This window comes from Coregonus lavaretus, assembly GCF_964263955.1.
Source record: "Coregonus lavaretus genome assembly, contig: HAP1_SCAFFOLD_910, whole genome shotgun sequence".
Classification (NCBI taxonomy): domain Eukaryota; kingdom Metazoa; phylum Chordata; class Actinopteri; order Salmoniformes; family Salmonidae; genus Coregonus; species Coregonus lavaretus.
The window spans coordinates 167,506-191,175 of NW_028158115.1; the positions used below are offsets into that span (position 1 = coordinate 167,506).

Consider the following 23,670-nt stretch of genomic DNA (forward strand, 5'->3'; position numbering starts at 1 on the left):
GGTTATAGCGGGGGATAGAGAGAGGTACAGGGGATAGGTTAGAGGGGGATAAAGAGAGAGATAGGTTAGAGGGGGATAGAGAGAGGGATAGGTTAGAGGGGGATAGAGAGAAGGATTGGTTAGTGGGAGATAGAGAGAGGGATAGGTTAGAGGGGGATAGAGAGAGGGATAGGTTAGAGGGGGATAGAGAGAGGGATAGGTTAGAGGGGGATAGTCAGAGGGATAGGTTAGTGGGGATTGAGAGAGGTACAGGGGAAAGGTTAGAGGGGGATAGAGAGAGGGATAGGTTAGAGGGGGGAGAAGACACGTGAGGGCAAAGTCTGTTTTAAGTGGGCACCAATGTGACTAGGGTGAGTGTGAGGCAACAGTGTTTACAGTAAAGAGGGAAGTACATTGGGTCAGGGTTGCGTAAACCCACACGCACACACATCCTCACAAACTGCACACATACTGCCTCCCTCCATTCAACACTCCAAAAAGTGAATTAAATGACATTTTTCTTTTCACAACTTCAAAATCAAACAGCATGCAAACTGTTCTTCACACTCATGTGCAACCCAAACCCTAAACCTGACCGCTGACGAGATGTCAGAGCTCAAACTGGAGGCCTTGTTCATGGTAATGAGGATCTGTGAAGACCACAACAACATTGACCACCGCTGAGGGGGACCACACCCCCACCCCCACACACACACAGAAGGAATGTACTAGACAGGCTCACGACCTTTGGAATGCTGCGGTCGCCAGACAGCGGTCACAGGGGGGAAGGGAGGCCCTTATTTCCTTATTTGGGGTCAATACTTGTCTCGGCCCTGACGGACGGTCATTGGGTTTGTTTCTATCTATAAGGGGCTCACATGAGCATCTGTCACTTTGACCTCTGACCTCCTCTGTTTGGTATCCATGATGAGAAGGTCAGAGTGGAGGAGGGAGTGGCAAAAAACTTCATAAAAGGCATCTGGCAGATATAAATTCATCCACAGACACAAATAGATTTAGATAAGATTTTACATTTTAGCAGACGCTCTTATCCAGAGCGACTTACAGTTAATGAGTGCATACATTTTCATACTTTTTCATACTGGCCCCCCGTGGGAATCGAACCCACAACCCTGGCGTTGCAAGCGCCATGCTCTACCAACTGAGCTACACAGGGCCAAATAGAATAGTTTTTATTAAATGAAAGATTTTTCCTGAATTTGATAATATAATCGTCAAGCCCATTCAAAAGATTAGGGCACAGGAGCCGGAAGAATGATGTAGTAGGACGACGTCACTTGCACATCGTATATTTAAGCAATAAGGCCCGCGTTGCATCGTGCATAAGAACAGCCCTTATACCGTGGTATATTGGCCATATATCACAAACCCCCGAGGTGCCTTATTGCGATTATAAACTGGTTACCAACATAATTAGAGGAGTAAAAATATATGTTTTGTCATACCCATGGTATACGGTCTGATATATCACAGCTTTCAGCTAATCAGCATTCAGGGCTCGAACCACCCAGTTTATAATGGAAATTGTAATGCTAAGGCTGTGCTTGCCGTGGGCTCTGTTTTGAGAAAACATTTTTAGTTAAATCCCGACTCGCCCTGTTTCAGTCTGTCCCCTCTGTCTGGTACAATTAAAAAGAACAGCCAGTGCTGAACAGTGGTTAGATCACAGTGCCGGTCACATTCCCTCATGGGGTTGTGGTGTGCCTGTCTGTTGATGTTTGTATAAGCAGCACAATGGTAAGGCTGTGGAAGGAGCACAGGTCTATAGTTTCATTATGATCTAATAATGTGTACAAAGCTTTAAGAACACCTGCTCCTTCCATGACAGACTGACCAGGTGAAAGCTAGGATCCCTTATTGATTTCACTTGCTAAATCCACTTCAAATCAGTGTAGATGAAGGGGAGGATACAGGTTAAAGAAGGATTTATAAGCCGAGAGACAGTTGAGAAATGGATTGTGTATGTGTGCCATTCACAGGGTGAATGGGCAAGACAAAAGATTGACGTGCCTTTGAATGGGGTATATGCTAATAGGTGCCAGGCACACCTGGTTGTGTCAAGAACTGCAACACTGCTGGGTTTTTCACGCTCAACAGTTTCCTGTGTGTATCAAGAATGGTCCACCACCCAAAGGACATCCAGCCAACTTGACACAACTGTGGGACGCATTGGAGTCATCCCTGTGGAATGCTTTTGACACTTTGTAGATTCCATTCCCCGATGGGGGGGAGGTGTTCTTAATGTTTTCTACACTCCGTGTATGTCCATTCCAATGGTGTGTTGAAAGGGTATTGGAACATTTACCTTCTTCATTGTTCTTTGTCTCCAATACACGTTATAAAGCTCTTCTGCCCACTAGTGGTTGAAAGACAGACTAGAGTCAGCAGATCGGTAAGACAAGTCTCCTATCACCCCGAATATTCAACAGGCGGACCGCTATCCGGATAGGGACCCAGAACGGGGTCAATACGGACCGGGATTCCAGACAAAAATAAATAAATAAACAATACAAAAACGTGGGCGAACTCAGTCGGGCTTCGACCCCTAGTATCATATGAACACACGTAAGACATGGCAAAATGTGTAGAATTGCTAACAAAAGGGGTGTGAACAGTTTGGGATTGCATGGGTTGCGAAGTGGGGATATGTTACTACACTGATAAATGACAATTTCCATTTGGATCTTTGTCAAATAATACTTGACCCCGGCCATATCGGTTTCATGGTTCCACTCAGACTGTAGTGCCACCATGTGGCGAGAAAGAGCATAGCCCAAATGAAATGTAATTTATTAAACGCTCAAAGTCAGCCACTGCATTTAAACGTCAACGGTAAATATTTTTGAAATACAAATAGATCACCTGAAAGACAATCACTTCAATGGAGGACGGGTTCAATATAACACCTATAAAACAGAATAAACCTCAAAGAAAAATACATTACTGCAGTGACAGTAATGTATTTTTAACTGATAAAGCAATAAATGATAATGCAATAGTCTGTCAAAACTCAATAAACAAACACTGACAAAGTAAACACACATTAGTACAATTACCTTACCCCACCCAAAACCTTTCTTCAAAAACAACATGGTTCTCAAAATGGTTCTTAGACACAGCATAGCATCTACACCAGTCTCTACAAACATCAGGTACACAAATTCTCACCTGCACAGGTCTAAGGGATGCTTTTTTGTTACTTTTTAACCGGTCCCTCCCTAATTATGATCCAAGGGGAAACACTGACCAAAACTAAGGTTATTACCCTGTCACAACTATCACCAAAGCTATATTTTTTGCATGGACTATGTGATAGTGTGTAAGATATATAATGCAAAGTCAACATGAGTTGAGTATATTAATAATCTTTATTAATATTACATAGTTTAAAACAATAAAGTGACATTGAAAAGGCAAGTGCTTGAATTAAACACAACTATGTCTTACTATACTTCTGAAGACTTTTTGGGACCAACAATGATTCCCATTCAAAATACTATTTTGGCTAACCCTAACCCAAAACCTTAACCCCCAACCCTAATTTTAACCCTAAAATATCATTTTTATAAGTGAGGACCGGCCAAATGTCCTCGCTTCTGAAGTTTTGTTGGTTTACTATTCTGGTACTCACAAATCTAATAAAACGTACGTACACACACACACACGACTAATGGCTCTCCAAATAAAACACTGATAGGAGTTTCAGCTAAATGTTAGGCAGTACAAAATATCATTTCATGCTTGTGCTCTGTTGTCTCCCCATTTGACTTGTAAACAGTTCCACATTTCACAACACTATGAGCAATACCCACATTCACCAACCATCCACTGCCCTCACACCTGCTAATGAATTCACCTTAAATAACACCATCACATTCTGTATCTTTCAACATCCACATTCAATCGTCATTCTCGTGTAGTCATGTCCCCACTGAAATCAAATGGGGCTTTTTTTTTTTTTTTTACCATGGGTGGCTGTTATAAGACATTGTTTGGGGGAAACCCTCTCCCTGCTCTCTTTTTATGCATTTCTTCAGAAAGACTGTAGTCATGTGTATATAAAACACACAGTGGACAAAACATTAAGAACACTAATATTGAGTTGTACCACAACCTTTTGCCCTCAGAACAGCCTCAATTCGTCGGGGCATGGACTTCACAAGGTGTCGATAGCATTCCACAGGGATGCTGGCCCATGTTGACTTCAATGCTTCCCACAGTCATGTCAAGTTGGCTGGACGTCCTTTGGGTGGTGGACCATTCTTGATACACACAGGAAACTGTTGAGCGTGAAAAACCCAGTAGCGTTGCAGTTCTTGACACAAACCGGTGCGCCTTGCACCTACTGCCATACCCCGTTCAAAGGCACTTCAATCTTTTGTCTTGACCATTCAACCTCTGAATGGCACGCATACACATTCCATGTCTCAATTGTTTCAAGGCTTAAAAATCCTTCTTTAACCCATCTCCTCCCCTTCATCGACACTGATTGAAGTGGATTTAACAAGTGACATCAATTAGGGATCATAGCTTTCACCTGTTCAGTCCATGTCATGGAAAGAGTCCTTAATGTTTTGTACACTGTGCATATCCTTCATTTGACATTCAAAATAACAGTCTGATAGAGAATTAAAGTGACATCTTTCCATTATTGTTAAGACATAAAACATATTGTACATTAGCGGGCACTGCAGGGGCGTGGTCTCTGATTCATATAAACTCCTAATATGAGCTACCTATTTAATGCTAAAAATGTACAAATGCAATATTAGGAGAGAATTTCTATTGAACAAAGCCCATTCATAAAAATGACAAAAACAGATTAAAAAATAAGATCACTTTATAAATTTGTAAAAATAATAATAATAATAATAATAACCACCTCGCTCAAAGCTGAAACACTGAAATGCAACTTACACAGTTTACATTTGACATTTTAGTCATTTAGCAGACGCTCTTATCCAGAGCGACTTACAGTTAGTGAGTGCATACATTTTTCATACTTACCATTGACAATAATTACTTAAACGATCTGGTCTATATACATATTGCTAATAACACTATCATCATATGTTATTAATTTCTGTCTCGGTCTGTATGTGTATATATACACACAATCTTCCTGAAGCAGCGTTTATCTGCTTAGGGAATGCCGTTTCTCCAGTTAACGATCCTCACATTCACCACTACCTAAAGCCTATAGAACACACCCTGTTCCAATACTTAAGAAATGCACCCATCCTTCCTCCCTTTCTGAAGTGTCAGAACAGCGTACCCAGGGGTGTTGACCATGTGAAAGGTCGTCCCTCAGCCCATATGGACCGCATCATTATGTGAGACCTGTCTTTGCTGTTTGGAGCTAAATGAATAACAATAGCTTGGCAAAAGGATCGTCAGAAGATGGCTTTACACATGCAGTGCAGTTGGAGTGTTGGTTAGATACACTGGTCAACATTCTAAAGTGCTATAGCATATTTGTTGACATTAGCTGGTGTTAGTCTTGTGTTGAAAATAAATGGCTGATCTGGAATAGGTGGTTGATTTCTCACGTCTTCCATATGGCTTAAATGCACCGAAGTGGATATAAGGCCACAGAATGTCTGCTTGGATCACTTTAATTCACCTGTTCAGTTTCAATCTCTGAGTACTCCATCTTCCACATACTTGTCCCATCGAAACGGCACCTCTTGGCATATTTGTCGCTCTTGGCTTTCAATCCTTCAATATAGAACCTCCTGGAATGCATCTAGTCCCAACCTTAAATATCAAAAGAATCTCCTTTCCAATGACGAGTCAACCACGTTCTGGTGCAGAAGCTTCATAATGTGTTCACAATGCAAGTTCTCAGGCTGTGGCCAATTAATGGCTTAAATGTGCATTTCTACTGTCCATCGGCAGCTAGCTCAGTTCCTGTCCACATACAGTGAACACACCATGGTTCCAGTGGGGCACAATTCCATTCCCCCCCCCCCCCCCCCCTTTTTTTTGTTGCAGTAGTAGTTCTCCCTCCAGACCAGGAGGTGGCGCTGTGGGTCTGTCTACTTGGCGTGGCGTCCCCTGGCCTGGGGCCCGGGGCTAGAAGAAGTGCCCAGGCATCTGCTGTGGCTCCTCCAGCGCTGGCGGAGGACAAAGTCGTAGTTGGCTGAGGTGGACATGGCGTAGAACACGTTGGCCTTGTCAGGGATCTGAAGTTCTGGTGGGAGATGGAGGGGACATATAGATCAGTATGGGTTGTATGGGGATATTACTGAGTGCCATACACATTTGGGGTGTATCTCAATAGTCTATGGTGGCTTCTCCTTGTCTCCTCTCCTTTATCTGCACTGATCAACAACAGAGGTGAAAGCAATGCAAAATGCAGTTTAAAAGTGCAGAGGAAGAAAGGAGACAAGGGAGAGTAAGCTTTTTCCTACTCTGACTGAGCTCACCTTTGTCCTGGGCCAGCAGCTGTGTGAGGCCGAAGTCTGTACAGCTCATGTTCTCCAGGTTGTGTTTCTCCAGGGCCCTCTGGATCACCTGGGGAGTGTGGTCCTGACTGGTCAGCTGAACAAGAGGCACAGAGAGACAGGGTTAGTAGAACACACTGGACATATCAGCTGCTTGAAATGTACACTCTTATAAGGTGGAAATTCTGCAAAAATAAAACCCCAGTTATTATTATTACTACAATCTAGAAAATCAACTACCATCCCTAACCAGTGAGGAAAGATATGTGCATTTTAAGGGAGTATTTGCTTTGTCAACTCACAGATGAATAGTTCTTAAGAGTTCACTCACCAGAATGCTCTTATAGACGTTCCCGTTGTTGCCACACTCCACGCTGACCCTCACGATGCAGGAGTCAGCTACCTGCTTGTTATAGACAGGCTTACAGCACTGAGGAGAGGAGGAGGAGAAACAGGAGGAGGCTGAGGAGGAAGAGCAGTCAGGGCTCATGGCCATAGAGGAGTAGGAGAGGTCGGGCTGGGAGGAGCTGCAGGAGGTGTTGGAGGGAGTGGGGGAGGAGTTGTTGGAGGAGAGTTCTTCAGACACGTTGTGGAGCGAGCCTGACAGAGACTGGGAGAGGGGAGGAGAAAGAGATTAGATAAATGCTCCACGCTAACTGGCTAATAACGTAATTGATATACATAAACAAGGTCAACATGTAACTTCAGACCTGGATTCAAACAGTACTTTAGCTGTGCTTTATTGAGCTTGCCTGGCACATTGGAACCAATAGAATACTCCCCAAAGTGTAAACCCTACCCAAACGGCTCTCCAGGCAGGCTCAATCAAATGCTAAAAATATTTGAACGAGAACAAATAATACTTGAACCCAGACCTGATTGAACCCAGATCTGATTGAACCCTGGACATGGTATAGGACAAGATAAATACTGAACAAGGGTATGTACCTTGAGTTTGTCTCTGAGGGGCTGTGGTGAGGACAGATCCTCCATCTCAGAACCACTGGAGCCTGATGATGTCACACTGATCTGGTCTGAATGGGTCTTTCTGCTGGAGACGTCAGTGACCGACAGCAGCCTACACACACAAGAAAACGGAAAGAGTTACTTCAAGTGCTCACAAATACCTCAAAACACTCACATGTTCAATAGGGTTTAGGTATAGACGGACGCCCTGATGACGGCGTTAGCCGGTACGCGCTTGTGTATTTTAATAATGATTTAGCCCACACAATAAAGGCTTTTAACTTTCAAACCCACACGAGTGCCTGGAATATGATTTTTTACACCACTTAACACCCATTTGTGGTTATCATTTTTCCTTTTCAATGACTATTCCCCTCCAAGAGAACCTGTGGGTGTTTGGGAATACCTGAAGCACTCTTGCTACTTCTTTTTCCTCAATAGATTCGGAACATTCCTAAAATGGCAAAACAATTCAATAACAGACTGCTACACTATAGCCTGGGTACCAGTCTTTTTAATTAACATTCCACTCCTTGCCACTCTTTGTATTTGGCCAATGACAGGAGTATATTTTGTATTCAAATATATATATTTATTTTATTTCTCATTAAAATACTAAATACACTCCTGTCATTGGCTGAAGACAAAGAGAGATGACAGGAGCGGAATGTTAGCTAGAAAAGACCGGTACCCAGACTAGCTACAACACAGTGAAGTTTTGTATATGGTTAGAGAGTGAGTGGCACAGGGTAAATAATACACAATGTTAGAAAGGATTCTTGACATTTCAGCCATAGGAAGGTCAGACTTACGAGGCGAGCTTCTTGGCGAGCAGGCGGTGGCTCCAGGAAGAGGGGGAGTTTGGACAAGGGTCGACCGGATGCTCCAGAGCACGGGACAGCTCATAACTCTCCTGGTCATTGAGCATGGTGTGGTTCTGCAGCCAGGCTGAGATGGTCTGGTCTACTGGGAGGCTGTAGCAGGAGCAGAACGCCTGCAGCTGGCCAATCTGAGACAGGATCTCAAACTCCTGAGGGAGGGAGGGAGGGAGAGAATGTCATGATACAGCCAACTCACACAGTACTGTATGGTTACTGAGATCGGTTGCATTTATTTTAAAAACCACTAGGGGGTGACACTTACCCGTCTACGTTTCTCAAAGTTGATGAGGCCACCCTGTGAATTGGGATACAAATAGGGTTGAAATGATCGCACATGTATCAGATCATTGTAAATGCAGACAAATAATAGACAAGGAAAGTGGCTCATATAAATATGAGTGAAAAGTTGTGTGATGTTCTGACCACCAAAAAGTCTAGGAAAGCCACACTCATACTGATTAAATTGGGTTAGATATTAGTATTTTGATCTCACCTCTACTGTGTCTGTGAGTGCAGTATCCAGCATGGTGAGGACTGTCAGGTAGGTGCCCAGGTAGGGGACTACACCACTGGTAGGGCTCTGTTTGAGGGACAATAAGACTGTAAGACACTACGTCATAGAGCAGCCTATGCTAGATTATTTTAGATGCGTCCCAAATGGCACCCTATTCCTGCCTAGTGCACTAATTTACCAGACCCTTGGTCAAAAGTTGTGAACTAAATATGGAGCCATTGGAACACATATGTTCTAAACAATGTAAACAGTTTATATTGTGTGAGGGACAACGGGATAGTATGTCATACAACAGTTCACGGCGATCATGTTCATACACAAAGCATAGACAGAATCATCATCACCTAACCTTTATACAACATTGACACAATGCTGAACTATGATGATCCACGATGACTAAAAGGGTCTAAGTTAAATCAACTTTGTACAACGTAAATTCAAGTGTCATTAAAGTGTGGAAAAGGCAACTGTTGTGATTTGAGCTGACTAAGAGTTTCCACTTCACGAGAGGATGGAAATTAAAAAGGAGGAAGGTTGGAACGGAGAGAGATCTATATTAGGAAATCTCAGCTGTGGTCGATCACTGTCTGACCCAAATGGCACCCTATTCCCTAAATACAGCACTACTTTTGACCAGAAAGTAGTGCACTATATAGAAAATAGGTTGCCATTCGGGACACACCCAGTATCGCAGCCTCAGGCTGCATGTGACTTGTTACGGAGAAGTTGAAACTAGGACGGGTCAGGACCATTAAAGGGTATTCCTACCTCACTTCCTCTTTCCTCTCTAAAGCATTAGGAAGAGACTTGTTTGCTGAGCTAACAGTATTATTTTAGTATTTTTCCGCGTCTATCGTGCTCTGTGGTCCAAAGTCAAAGAATAAGGAAGCCACATAATGGTCGGCTGATTTTTCAATGGATTCGCACGATTGTTGTGGGCAGTAACTGAATATTACCAGCATGCTAGCTGTTCACCCAATATACTGAAGGTGCTCATAGACAGAAGTTATATCATTTTAGTACAGTACAGATCATGTTAGAACACCTACAGCACAGACAGGAAGTAGTCTTACCATCTGTTTAGACATGGGGCACAGCCGGGGTGACTTGGGGGTGGCGTTGTCATCTGGCTGGCTGCCATCCTAGAGAACAGCAAAAACAACAGTCACATTAGGCTTGGTACAAAAGGGGCAGAGCAAATCATTAAATTGCCAGCCATTAGCCAAGAATCAATAAAAGCTTCTAAAAGGTTCTTACATGTGAGACTGCTTTGGAATAGTGTGTATTATTCACAGTCATGCTACCTCATTCTACTTGTTTTGGCTTAAACAAGTACATGGAGTTTGATATGAGATGGGTAGGGCAATCATAGCAAGCCAAATAGCTGTTAAATAATACTTATTGTACAGTGAGTGCAGTACATAGTTTATTAATTAATTAATGAATAACTACTTAGTTCTTGTTATTATTGGGTGTGGTGTCTGATTGGGTGTCCCCCTGTCATGATAAGGCTGAGATTGACCAATGAATCACCTATAAACACAAGCACACACCCTTCTTTAGATTCAGCCAGTGGTGGCACTTTAAAACGGGGAGGACGGGCTCATAGTAATGGCTGAAACTAAATGGAATTGTATCAAACACCTGGTTTTCCCATGTATCCCATTCCATTCACTCCATTCCATCCATTATTATGAGCCATCCTCACCAGCGTCCTCTGCTCAACACACACCAAGTCACCTCCGCCTGGTAATAGATGTTGCTGATTTTACCCAGAGGTGTGTGTGGGTTCAGTCAAAGCAGTGTGACTCATAATGTGCCCAGCCCGAAACTGGCAGTCATATTGAATCCGCCACCTTTAGATGTGGGCCGTCAACAAAGCCAACAAGTAAAAGTGAAAATAGATAGACAGTGCTATCGGATATGACTGACCCTATTTGATTGTGTGGCCATCTGCTAGCCATATACAGTACAATGGCTCTTTTGTGCTGAAGTGTACACTTCAGATATGATAACAGCCCTATCATTATACTGTATTAACACCCATATCAGTCTTTTAGTTGGCGGCAGGTAGCCTAGTGGTTAAGAGCATTGGGCCAGTAACCGAAAGGTAGCTGGTTCGAATCCCTGAGCTGACTAGGTAAAAGATCTGTCCATGTGCCCTTGAGCAAGGCACTTAACCCTAGTTCCTCTTGTAAGTCGTTCTGGATAGTCTGCTAAATGACTAAAAATGTAATGTAAAAAATGAATAACAGCTCACGGAACAAAGATGGAGGTACAGTAAAGGTTACTACTCAGGTGGAAAAAGCCTTTTTAAGTGGTAGAATTAGAACTCTATGGTTATTGTTCCATTCTGTGGTTCTATGGTTATATTCTGTGGTTCTTACCTCCACCAGGATCTCTCTGCTGGTCATAACACAGTTCTCATCTGGGAACGTCTCACACAGCTGGTCGAAACAGGCCATACAATCCCTAAAATAAAATAAATTGTCAGTTTTCAAAAATGTGCAGTATGCATCTCAGCCACCATATTCAGGGTTGTTTTCCGCTCAAAGGAGAATATCCGAGTGATTTTCAGTCCAGAAGTAGAGTAAATCTGGGTCTGAGAAACTTACCCTCAGAATCACTGGCTGACAAAGTGTAAACCTGCTGCGCCTCTGCATATCTCACCTGTTGACGGCAGCCCAGGTCTTCTTGAGGCGGTACACAGCGTTGGACTGCAGGGCTGACAGGATGGCTCTCAGAGAGGAGAAGTTCTTCAGCGTTCTGCACTCCTACAAAGGACACGACCAAACACAATGTCACATTTAGCCACTTTTCCTGATTTTCAATGCACAATAACATTGATAAATATATATTTATTTATTTTATAGCTAAACATGTCTCTAACATGTTCTATCTGGCTTTGCTGACCTGTGCTATGGCAATCCACCTCTCTATCACCCTGGCCCTGAGGGTGGGGCTGGTGTGGGGGAGGAGAGGGGAGCTAGGGGCCGTGGATAGACTCGGGGTTGAGGAGGAGACCGAGTTCGGAGACGTTGACGAGGGACACAGCAGGGAGGTGATGACCCGGTTGGTGACGGCGTTGAACTGGGCGATGGTGGCGCGGACAGTGGGCGCCACGTTGCGGCTCTCCTTCTTGTCCCGCTGAGACCAGACACAGCCCAGGCACTGGAACGGGACCACCTTGATGAAGAGCTCCTATAGGAAGAAGGGAGGGAGGGAAATAAACTTTGTAAGCTTTGTCATTCATGCAGAGTGATTGAACAGAAAGGGTCGAGTTATAAAGATGATTGACACTTACAGCGTCTAATCGTGTCAGCTGCTCTGCCACTTCTATGACAGGGAAGTCCATAAAGTCTCCAGTCTCCTCCTCCTTCGGTACTTCCTCTCCTGACCCCTCCTCTTTCTGCTGACAATCACTATTATCTATTGGTGCAGACTGATCCAGACTAGTGCGATCTAGGAAGAAAATAAAAGAGTTACTAACTACCGTACCACCATCCTAGCAAAATCACAACTTGTAAGACTTCTACTGGTGAGATAGGATGCCGTTTTTTGCTTGTGAGAAAAAGGGGCAAGGATAAAATCTTGAAACAGTGATGTACTACCTACATTTGTCCAATAAAAACACAGTTTGTTTTCTGTTGAAAAACATGTCTCTACGGTGTGCCTTACTGAACGCTACCAACCTTCTTCCTGGAGCTTCTTGAGCAGTGTCTCAGCTGTGTGTGCGAGGCGACGGAAGGCGAGGCGGTGGCGGAGGTGGAAACAGAGCAGCCTCAGGGAGGGGTGCCGAGGGGGTTCCCTGAAGTCCTCCCTGTGTTCCTCTAGCCAGGTTCTGATCAGGGGCACAAGGGTGCTGGGGGGGGGGGGGGGGGGGGGGGGGTGATGATTCATATCAAGGGTGTTTTTTTTATGAATTAAAAGTACACTTGTATTTTATGGTGAGAAGACATTGTAGAAGGAGTAGAGAGAGTGAAGTTACTCATACCTCCTTGGGCAGACAGTGTTGTCCAGGTTGGCAATCATATCATCCCTATGGAAATAGAGATATGCAGTAGTTAGAAAATAAACTAATATTTGCTCACTGGTTACTGCTCCTACAAGGGATTTAGTGGTACAATGCAATGTTTGACCAACATTGTCGATGTCACAGAAATAGTTAGCCCTCTGCTACTCTCCTCCCACACCATGAGTCTGACAAGCAAGAGTAGCCCTTTACTGACATATAAACTACAGAGATCTGACCTTCAGTGGAAAGCCCATTGCTGTCAATTACAATCTATGTGCCCTGGAGCTAGCTCATGGTGACGTCAGTTTCAGCCTAAAGGAAGACTATTGCTACCAGGGCTGCAGAAATGAGGGTGACTGTTTAACAACCAATAAATCATTATCTCTAGGGTTCTAAATGTCATGGATCAGAGCAGATAGCTTTTTACTGGAGTTTAATGCAAACTACTGAACTGGTAAAGGGTCTTACTAGTCGATAGCACAGAAAAGTTAAATACAATGTTATCGCAGAATAAGGTTTCCAGGTTTTCCAAAAATCCCGGTTGGAGAATTCCTGGATTTCCTGAGGGAATAAGCAGAAGATCCAGGAATCCTCCAACTATGATATCTGGAAACCTCCGAATTTTTGGAAAGTTAACATAATTTAGCAACTTTATTGCAGAAAATACTATACTTAATAACCTATGAGGCAGCTTTTTTAAAAAGGAGTCTGTAAACATTCTTGTTGGATCTGTCATGTGGTAGGTAATTAGGAACCGGTTAGGCAAACACATAACTGAGGGACTGTCGCCTCCCACGACGTCACACAAATATGTATGGGGTGACACTGAATTATTCAAACTAGGACAGACTTAGAACATTAGAATTCCTGCATCACGCCAAATGCCTTCCAAATATTGTTGAAAGAGGTGTAACCAAGGGCAGCCTCAGAGGTTAGTCAGGGGTTATTAGTCTGATAAGATTTCAGGTCATGTTGTATGGTTCCCATCTAGTCCAAGGACTCCAGGCAAGACTCAAGGGTTTACTTTACAAGATGTCTTCAGTCACAACTGCTTTCAATGACTTTTCCCATTTACAAAAACACTACTTAACACTTAATCCGTCTAGCCAACCTATCTTGACAGTAAGTGTCTGCTAAATTACCATTTCACAAAACATTCAGAAGTAACATAGTCTCTGTAACCATCTCACCTCTGGAAGACCAACAGCACTGTGCCACATAATTAATTACATTTCTGTTAAATGTATGTTTCTCTGAATAACAAAACACAGCAACCACCATATAATAATATTCTGTGTCTCACCTCTGGAAGAGCAGTTCTATGAGTGTGTTGGTGGTGGTGAAGGCTCTGTAGGTGGACAGAAACACTCTGACGTAGTCAGCTTCCTGGTGTTTTGAGTCCAGCAGGTGGGTTACCAGGCGCTCCAGGGTCCCCGCCTTCAACCGACGCACCTTCAATCAAATACAATCAACTTTGTTCATAATGAACTTTTTACATTAGCAGTTGTCGCAAAGTGCTTGTCTCCCTCTATCCTTCCCTTTCTCCACCTCTCTCATTGTCTCGTCCTTTATCTATCCCCAGTCTCTCCCTCTCCATCTCTCTCTCTGATCACGCTTTCTCTCAAAGTGCTTTTACCTTCACTGTGTGGTACTGGATGAAGTTGAAGGCCGATGGAGTGGACGGGGACTCTGCGAGAGGGTCTGAGGGGTCCTGGGTGGAGGGGCTGGGGAGCACAGGCTCCCTACACAGGGTTATGCCGAACACGGCCCCCTCTTCCACCTCCTCCCCCCACTCCTGCACTGGGTCCTGGTGAGAGACAAAGAGAGTGGAGGTGAGGCTTCAATAGAATAGACAAGTGATTGCACATCAAGGGTTTTGTTGACATTAGCCAAAAGTGCCATCACACACACAATTAATCAAAATGGGTTTGCCCGTCCTACTAAATTCACATTGACATTTAACTTTAACTGCAGTGAAGTGGCCTACATTTTCCTCATGCTTTGTGACAAACACCACAAGCCAAATGTAGAGATCATCACATTCAAAGCATTCAAGCAATGAGCAGTTTAAGCACAGCTACGTCAATAGCATCATTCCACAGATGCTGCTTTCAAACAACCTTGAACTGAGAATTATATCTATGATGGCACTGCAGAGGCATCTATTAGTCTGTCTAGCTGGTATGAGAGCTTTTTAAAACATTAATTGCACATCTCACAATGTTAAGGGACCGAAATGTCAAACGTATGGCACATCCTTAGCTAGACATTGATCTATGCAAATGTAAATGCTGCAGAGGCACCTGCTATTAGACTGCATGCCTGTACAGCAACAGGTATGTGATGTCATTAAATAGATAATACACATTTCACAACGTATAGGGACCTAAATGTCAACGTGTGGCATGTTTTCAGCTAGACATGTTTTTGGTAACAGTGGAATTTCCTATATGATTATATCCCATCTGACCGGTATACGAGCACATTAATTAGCAATTATAGATTTAAAAATGGATAAGGCTCTATGTCAAAAATGTGACAAGTTTTTAGCAAGACATGTGCAACATCGATGCTCCCTCCACTCAAGCTATACTGCCTTTCCAGCCCAAACTGCATCAACTCCCTTTCCATCATCCGGAGCCGAGTAGAGATAATATTCAATCTCCATCAAAGAGGACCACAATGGAAATACGTTTAAGTCATCCTCAACGTTTTTAAATGCATTGCATCCATGTGTTGTTGAATTGTGTTATTAAATGGTCAAATAAATACAATTAAATAAAAACACTATGGCGTTTCCTTTTTTTTCTCTCAGAGTAGAGGCCATTGTATGGGGTGAAACCCAACCAAACACCGTTTCTTACAGAGGGTACGTCCCAAATGGCAGCCTATTCCCTATGGGCTCTGGTCAAAAGTAGTGCACTATATAGTGAATAGGGTGCCATTTGAGACACAATCAGACACTTCCTGACATACAGAAGGCGCCCAAATAGCCCATAATCCCATAGACTAGACAGAGGTGATACCCTGACCATGTAACCAGAGAATCCAGTTTCAGAGAGGGCAGAGAGTGGCGCTACCAGCTCTGTAGCCCCTAGACTTTGACCCGACTGGGTGGGTAGCCAGAAGACCCTACCAAGACCTGTAGCTTTTAGGCAAAGCAGAACTCACTGTATCCATGCGGCCTACCTACCCATGCATTAGAGAGTGCTACAGAACCTCTAAGTATGTCTGTGTTCTGTTCACGTCGCTAACAGAATTGGAGTAACACTTTTCAGTAACATCTAGCAGTTCTCAGTCCCTAGAGAGAGCCCATGAATGCCAAAATAATAACTTCTAGGGTGAAAATTCTAGCTAGTATCCCACTAACACACAATGGAGAACTAAGCCATATACAGAGAATGAGGAAACAAGGAAGTTTCCACACTATCAGACATATTGGATCTGAGAGTCATATAGACGGCAATGTCCAAACTCTCTCTCCGTCTATCTATCTATATGGCTCTGGTTGATGCTATTCACAGCCACTAAAAGCCTGTCGATATCCATAGCCTGTCGTAAAGAACATCGATAGGCTCTAAATGAGTGTTTTGTTGTCATTATACAACACCTAATGGAGACAGGCTGGCTGCTGAGGGAACGGGAACAGGAGCCACTATTTACTGCCCCCTCCATGTCTGTGTCGGTCTCCTCCATATGCCAGACATGCAAGTTTTGTTGATAATTCTCCATGGTACACTGGTCTGGACTGGACCATTAGGCTAGCTCAATGTTCTGTCCCTGTCTGGTGTGTGTACATATACACATAAACAAATACACATGCATGCATATGGACCTTCAAAAGAATCAAAAGGACATAAAAATCGAAATATTAAATCTTGAAGACAATATTGAGTTAAAGCTGTTGTGATATCACAATATGGCCCTATAATAATAGTTTTGATTATTTGCTTTGTTATTAAATTAAGTATTTATTTGATAAGTCAAGTTATGAAGGTTTAAAATTATTGTAGGCTATTGTTTTTTTAAATAGTAAAATCTCACAGGATAAAAAGGCTGTGTAATTGATAGACATACATTTCAAAAGAAGTACAGTAAGCAATGAATAAAGGTAAGACTAATACCATTGACAAACGCCATTTCCCCATATTTCCCAGTCGTTTTAGTTGATGAAAGAAGGTAAAGTTTCTAGTAGTTTAGGGAGCCATTTCTTCTGTTTTGCTGCTGGTAGATACTGATATTCCAATGAAGTAATCCGTGAGTGACCGAAATAAGTAATGGATGACACAGCCAGTAGCCTAGTTCCGCAAATTACCTGGGATGTCGCTGATCCGACCAAACAAACAATTCTTGATGAATTGCGTATAATGTCGAGTTCATTTTATATACTTTATCAACTCAAACGACATAAAAAAAAAATAGATTAATATACTTCTTAGCAGGCTTCAAAACTCGATAGCCTAGCCACGACACAGTTTGTCTGTGCGAGTTTCGATGTGCGACAGCTGGATTCTGTGCGAGTCGCAGTGACAGCACCTGAGCGCGAGAGCAGACGCTGTACTAGCAGGTGAGGGTGGGGCGGTAGTCTCGATACCACGCGCTTTTACGTCAACACAGATTTGGTGACAGCAGTGTCACAAACTGACAGTGACAGCCATGTCATTCACAACTTTCACACTTGTAATGTTTTTTTCTGACTATTTAGGCAAATGACAATAATTTAAAAAATAAAAATAAAAAAATGTGCACCATCTTAGTAGGTATATATGCTGTCTGATTACGGTAGGCATACTATAGCCTATAGCCATAACAGGAACATTGGAAATATTTTCTTAAATGCATTAATTCACTTTCTACTCTCAAACACTGGAGGCACTATGATCTTTTTGCCATCAGTGTTTTGGGAATATTCAACAGTTTTACACTATCACAAGTCTGAGAAAATGCTTCAGGCAAGAACAATAGGCCTGTAATGTGCTTCTCAGGTGACTGCAGCTGGCATCTCCGTCATACCTTCTTACTGCCACTAATCTGAAATCCAGTCGGGACAGTTCTCAGGACTCCTCTCAACCCATGGTGTCTGTAAGGGGTATGGCGTGGTTGGAAATGCCACAGAAAAACAAGTCTGCTCTGTTCCTATTGAGTGTTCCAAGCCAGTGTCACCTGTTGCTGTCCTTTCCTACTGACTGACAGTTCCAAAATGACGTAGAAGCAGACCATATTTATCATTTGGTGAAGAGAAACATGTAGGGTTTTTGTTGAGCTGAACATTAGCTCTTTAGTCCCAATGTTCTCATAGCCTTGCATGAGCCTTGGCTTGTGCGAGCCAGAACGGCTCATATAGCAGGATCCTATCTCCTGTTTCTGTAGCGTGAGGCAGCTTAACATACAAGTACACCCCCTGGACAGGACACTAGTCTATCGCAGGACCTTACCTCCAACATATCTCCTTAATTCTGAGTGCCAAGCGAGATGCATCGGGTCCCATTTTTACAGTCTTTGGTATGACTCGGCCAGGGATCAAACTCCCAACCTTTCAGTCTCAGGGCGGACAAGTGCACTAAAATCTGATGAAAAAGTTGTCACTGTAGTCTAATCTACTTTTATCCCTAAATTGGCCCAATGATAAAGCGCCGCGATCGCCCAATGATAAAGTGTCAACCACCACTAGCTCAGCAGATGGCTTTTGATCAATGGCGGTTTCCATTCTAAACTCCCCTCATTAGCAAACAGTGGGTTTCAAAAGGGGAGAATGGGTAACTGTTGCTTAATGAGTTTATTTTCCCTCTCTCTCTCTCTCCTCTGAATATCTGAACCATGGCCATCCAATGCCACACTGTCAGTCCAGAGAGGCACGACAAAGAGAATGAGAGAGGGTAGCCGAGGGGGCAGGGTGAATAATTAACGTTAATGAGACACACACAGACTGAATTCACAACAACGCACAACAATTGTCCGACTTGATAACATCAAACCAAATTCATCTCAATTTTGTATTCTCTTTAACATGAGTAAACTGTATTTTTGGAACAATATTTATGTTCTCATGAAAACTGTGGACATGTCCAAATGATAGCGCTTATCAGAAGAGACACATTAAAACAAGCACGCTTCAGAAATGACAGATAGACACACTTCCTGGTGGACTTCCTTCCTCCTCAGTGTCAAAAATAGCTACTGTGTTGCTGAAAACAAAGGAAACAAAAGCAGCAGCCTACATGAGAACAACCACTGCTCTGACATAAAACCACCTCACACTGAGGTACATGACAGCTGTTATACAGCTTGACCACTCCCTCTTACCATTTACGCAGTAACCTAACCTAGACAGTAAAGTTGGCCCCTATAAATCTCAACCCTAGCTCTGCAACTGACGTCACTGGAGACGTCAGGCTCTTGTAAATCAATCCTGGTAAGAGGAAGATCCAAAAGTAAGGCAAAACAAAACAAAAATCCCACACCAGTTTGAGTTCAACTGGATATTCTGACTCAAGAAAAGTGTTTTCATGTCGTATTCAGGAAGCTCCCACTCACTGGTTTCACTTGCCAAGTCCCTGTAGGTCCAATACCTCACATTTATGTGGTTGCAATGGAGCTACCAAGCTAAATGACTGCTCAAATGTGTATGCACAATAACTAAATAGGGTGTCAGTCAGTCAAAACCATTCGGCCTCTACACATTGAGACTCAAGCAACTCTTTTACCCAACTGGAAGGGGAAACGCCATGCCTCCAAATCTACCCTCCTAAATGATACATTACCATTTGATAGGTACTTTACACAATACTGAGTCAGACAGACCTTTAATCCTCTACGCATTGACACTCAGGCAACCCAGTCACCCACTTGAAAGGGGAAACACCATGCCACCACCAACTCTACTCTCTTTGGCCCTTAGCTATAACGAAAGGGCAAACATCACCTTTCCACCAACTCACCTCAGTGACCTCCGTGTCCAGCAGCTGGAAGTGCCTCAGCCAAACCCCCGGCTCCATGTCTGTCAGGACGTCCACACGGTGGGTGTGTCGAAGGCACAGCAGTCTCTTCATCCTGCCTACCCGGGCCCTCAGGCCCCTGCCGTCCCCTTCTCCTCCACAGAGAGATAGTGTAGACCGCATCTTCATCCACAGGTAGTAGAGTCCTCAAGGTTCTCACCTGACAAGGGGAGAGTAGAGAGAGCCCTTACAACCACACTAGAGTACAACCATGTACAACCATGTAGGAGAAGTGACAATGATTGAATGATAGGTCTACAGAACAGAATGAAAGTCATCCTTTTTTATGTTACTTTATTGCCAATTTTCTAGGAAATTCAGTAATCTTATATTGCAAGGAAGAGGTTAAATAAAAAAGACAAAAGAGTAATTCAACAGTACAGTACTTTATGGGAATTTCTTAATGACATTTAGAGGGCTAGATAGCAAATATTTTGGAACATTGAATTCCTGTACATTACCCTAACATATTAATTGGTTCATAGAAGCACAATGACATCCATTTTCTGAACCAATTCCATGAAAAGGGAATGTTGTCTACTTTTAAGAACAGGAAAAATACCTAAAATAATTTTCAACAATTCCTCCAGTCAATCTATGAAACCATGACCAAGTCAATCATGAAGCCACCGTCTGTCTACGTAATCACTGCTCTTTCCAGGACCGACAGGCTTTGTTTGCGCTTAACCCATATAATCCTTTGTTGACTCCACACCTCTACATCTTTGAGGCATTAACATAAGTGACAAAATATTATGGTTACAGTTTCGTTGTCACTTAAGTTGATCTAAATAATGGTCCACAATAGTGTACTGTATGAACATACCAATCTGATTCTCTATAGTCTTTTACATGCATCTCAACCCGTCCCTTCACCCAAAAGGAGTAGACAACACATACAGTGGGGAAAAAAAGTATTTAGTCAGCCACCAATTGTGCAAGTTCTCCCACTTAAAAAGATGAGAGAGGCCTGTAATTTTCATCATAGGTACACGTCAACTATGACAGACAAAATGAGAAAAGAAAATCCAGAAAATCACATTGTAGGATTTTTAATGAATTTATTTGCAAATTATGGTGGAAAATAAGTATTTGGTCAATAACAAAAGTTTCTCAATACTTTGTTATATACCCTTTGTTGGCAATGACACAGGTCAAATGTTTTCTGTAAGTCTTCACAAGGTTTTCACACACTGTTGCTGGTATTTTGGCCCATTCCTCCATGCAGATCTCCTCTAGAGCAGTGATGTTTTGGGGCTGTCGCTGGGCAACACAGACTTTCAACTCCCTCCAAAGATTTTCTATGGGGTTGAGATCTGGAGACTGGCTAGGCCACTCCAGGACCTTGAAATGCTTCTTACGAAGCCACTCCTTCGTTGCCCGGGCGGTTTGTTTGGGATCATTGTCATGCTGAAAGACCCAGCCACCTTTCATCTTCAATGCCCTTGCTGATGGAAGGAGGTTTTCACTCAAAATCTCACGATACATGGCCCCATTCATTCTTTCCTTTACACGGATCAGTCGTCCTGGTCCCTTTGCAGAAAAACAGCCCCAAAGTATGATGTTTCCACCCCCATGCTTCACAGTAGGTATGGTGTTCTTTGGATGCAACTCAGCATTCTTTGTCCTCAAAACACAACGAGTTGAGTTTTTACCAAAAAGTTCTATTTTGGTTTCATCTGACCATATGACATTCTCCCAATCCTCTTCTGGATCATCCAAATGCACTCTAGCAAACTTCAGACGGGCCTGGACATGTACTGGCTTAAGCAGGGGCACACGTCTGGCACTGCAGGATTTGAGTCCCTGGCGGCGTAGTGTGTTACTGATGGTAGGCTTTGTTACTTTGGTCCCAGCTCTCTGCAGGTCATTCACTAGGTCCCCTGTGTGGTTCTGGGATTTGTGATAATTTTGACCCCAGATCGAGGGAGATTATCAGTGGTCTTGTATGTCTTCCATTTCCTAATAATTGCTCCCACAGTTGATTTCTTCAAACCAAGCTGCTTACCTATTGCAGGTTCAGTCTTCCCAGCCTGGTGCAGGTCTACAATTTTGTTTCTGGTGTCCTTTCACAGCTCTTTGGTCTTGGCCATAGTGGAGTTTGGAGTGTGACTGTTTGAGGTTGTGGACAGGTGTCTTTTATACTGATAACAAGTTCAAACAGGTGCCATTAATACAGGTAACAAGTGGAGGACAGAGGAGCCTCTTAAAGAAGAAGTTACAGGTCTGTGAGAGCCAGAAATCTTGCTTGTTTGTAGGTGACCAAATACTTATTTTCCACCATAATTTGCAAATAAATTCATAAAAAATCCTACAATGTGATTTTCTGGATTGTTTTTCTCAATTTGTCTGTCATAGTTGACGTGTACCTATGATGAAAATTACAGGCCTCTCTCATCTTTTTAAGTGGGAGAACTTGCACAATTGGTGGCTGACTAAATACTTTTTTTCCCCACTGTAGCCTGGTCCTAGACTGTATGTTCTGTAGCCAACTCTTCATGGCAATGAACACACAGAGGAGTTGACTGAAGAACAAACATACCATATTACCAGGCTAGGAAACAAATATAAAGGACAGTAATTTACTGCATTTGATTGGTGAGCTTCTCCTTAACCGCAGTTTGACAGATCAGCCCAGATTCATCTTTGGAGCCATGGTGGTTGTACAGTTTCTCTCAGTGATGAAAATAACATTCCATACAGGGAAACTGTGTTGAGATGCCATATGATTTGGCAAGACAGTACAAACAGATCTGAGAACAGCCCAGCCTTTTCTTGCTAAGACAGAGGAAGTAAATACAAAAAGTACAAAAGAGAGAAAATATCTGTTGTGTCAACAAGAAGATGCCAGACAACGTTTGTGTTGGCACAACATGCCCCGTTATAAATGGAGTTTCTTTTACCAGCTTTACGGAGAAATAGAGAAAGGAGGCATAGCATGACTTGGCCTACCTATAATAATAGCCATTTTTACCCATATAATCATTTGACCACGCCTCCATCTTTGAGTCATTAACATAAGTGGTGCCAAAAATAAACACAATCAAATATTTAGAAGACAAAATCTCAGTGATGATTGATTGTACTGGTTGGTGCTTTAACAACTTATGGTTACATTTTGGTTGTCACTTGTGTTGACGTAAATAATGCATGAACATGAATGACACTATTGGTCATCCCAATCTGATTCACTATAGTATTTCACATGCATCTCAACCCGTCCCTTCCTCAAAAAGGTGTAGACAACACATAGGCTGGACCTAGACTTTAAGGGTTCTGTAGCCAACTCTTCATGGCAATGAATGAACACAGAAAGGAGTTGGCTAAAGCAAAAACAGACTATATTACCAGGCTAGAAAACACAAATATAAAGTACAGTAACTTACTGCGTTCGATTGGTGAGCTTCTCCTTAACCGCAGTTTGACAGATCAGCCCAGATTCATCTTTGGAGCCATGATGGTTGTACAGTTTCTCTCTGAGTGATGACAAGAGCATTCCATACAGGGAAACTGTGTTGATGGGGAGCTTGGAGTTGAAGAGACTGGCACTGAACAGTCACTCAGTGATTGTTGATTGTACTGGTTGGTGCTTTAACAGCTGAACTATGGAGAGCAAAGGAAAGAGAGAAAGAAGGGCGGCTGGTTCCCTTTCTTCTCTTTCCCTGCTCTCCTCTTCTCCATTGTGTAATGTTCTAATACGGTACTGTATAAGTAGTCTGTTGATTACAGATCTGTCAGGTCCAATATCTTTCCGCTTAACTTATCTCTTCATTAAAAGTGACCGAGCCCCCAACTCTGCCGCCTCTCTTTTGTTTTCTTGTTGGCAAATCATCAACACTGGAGAGATGAGCCA

General features: G+C 42.9%; 1 protein-coding gene across 1 annotated transcript; it reads right to left on the reverse strand.

Annotated features, from left to right (window-relative positions):
- Nucleotides 1-5,986: 5,986 nt before the first annotated feature.
- On the reverse strand, nucleotides 5,987-19,871 carry LOC311124406 (ral guanine nucleotide dissociation stimulator-like 1; the record flags this gene model as incomplete). Its single annotated transcript, XM_084198563.1, has 17 exons — nucleotides 5,987-6,193; nucleotides 6,429-6,543; nucleotides 6,778-7,056; nucleotides 7,395-7,524; nucleotides 8,225-8,442; nucleotides 8,556-8,588; nucleotides 8,787-8,873; nucleotides 9,881-9,949; nucleotides 11,195-11,279; nucleotides 11,478-11,581; nucleotides 11,721-12,008; nucleotides 12,112-12,269; nucleotides 12,500-12,669; nucleotides 12,802-12,846; nucleotides 14,126-14,274; nucleotides 14,459-14,629; nucleotides 19,761-19,871. The coding sequence occupies 17 exons, from the start codon at nucleotides 19,869-19,871 to the stop codon at nucleotides 6,039-6,041; spliced, it is 2,367 nt and encodes a 788-aa protein (XP_084054689.1). The 3' UTR covers nucleotides 5,987-6,038.
- Nucleotides 19,872-23,670: the final 3,799 nt, after the last annotated feature.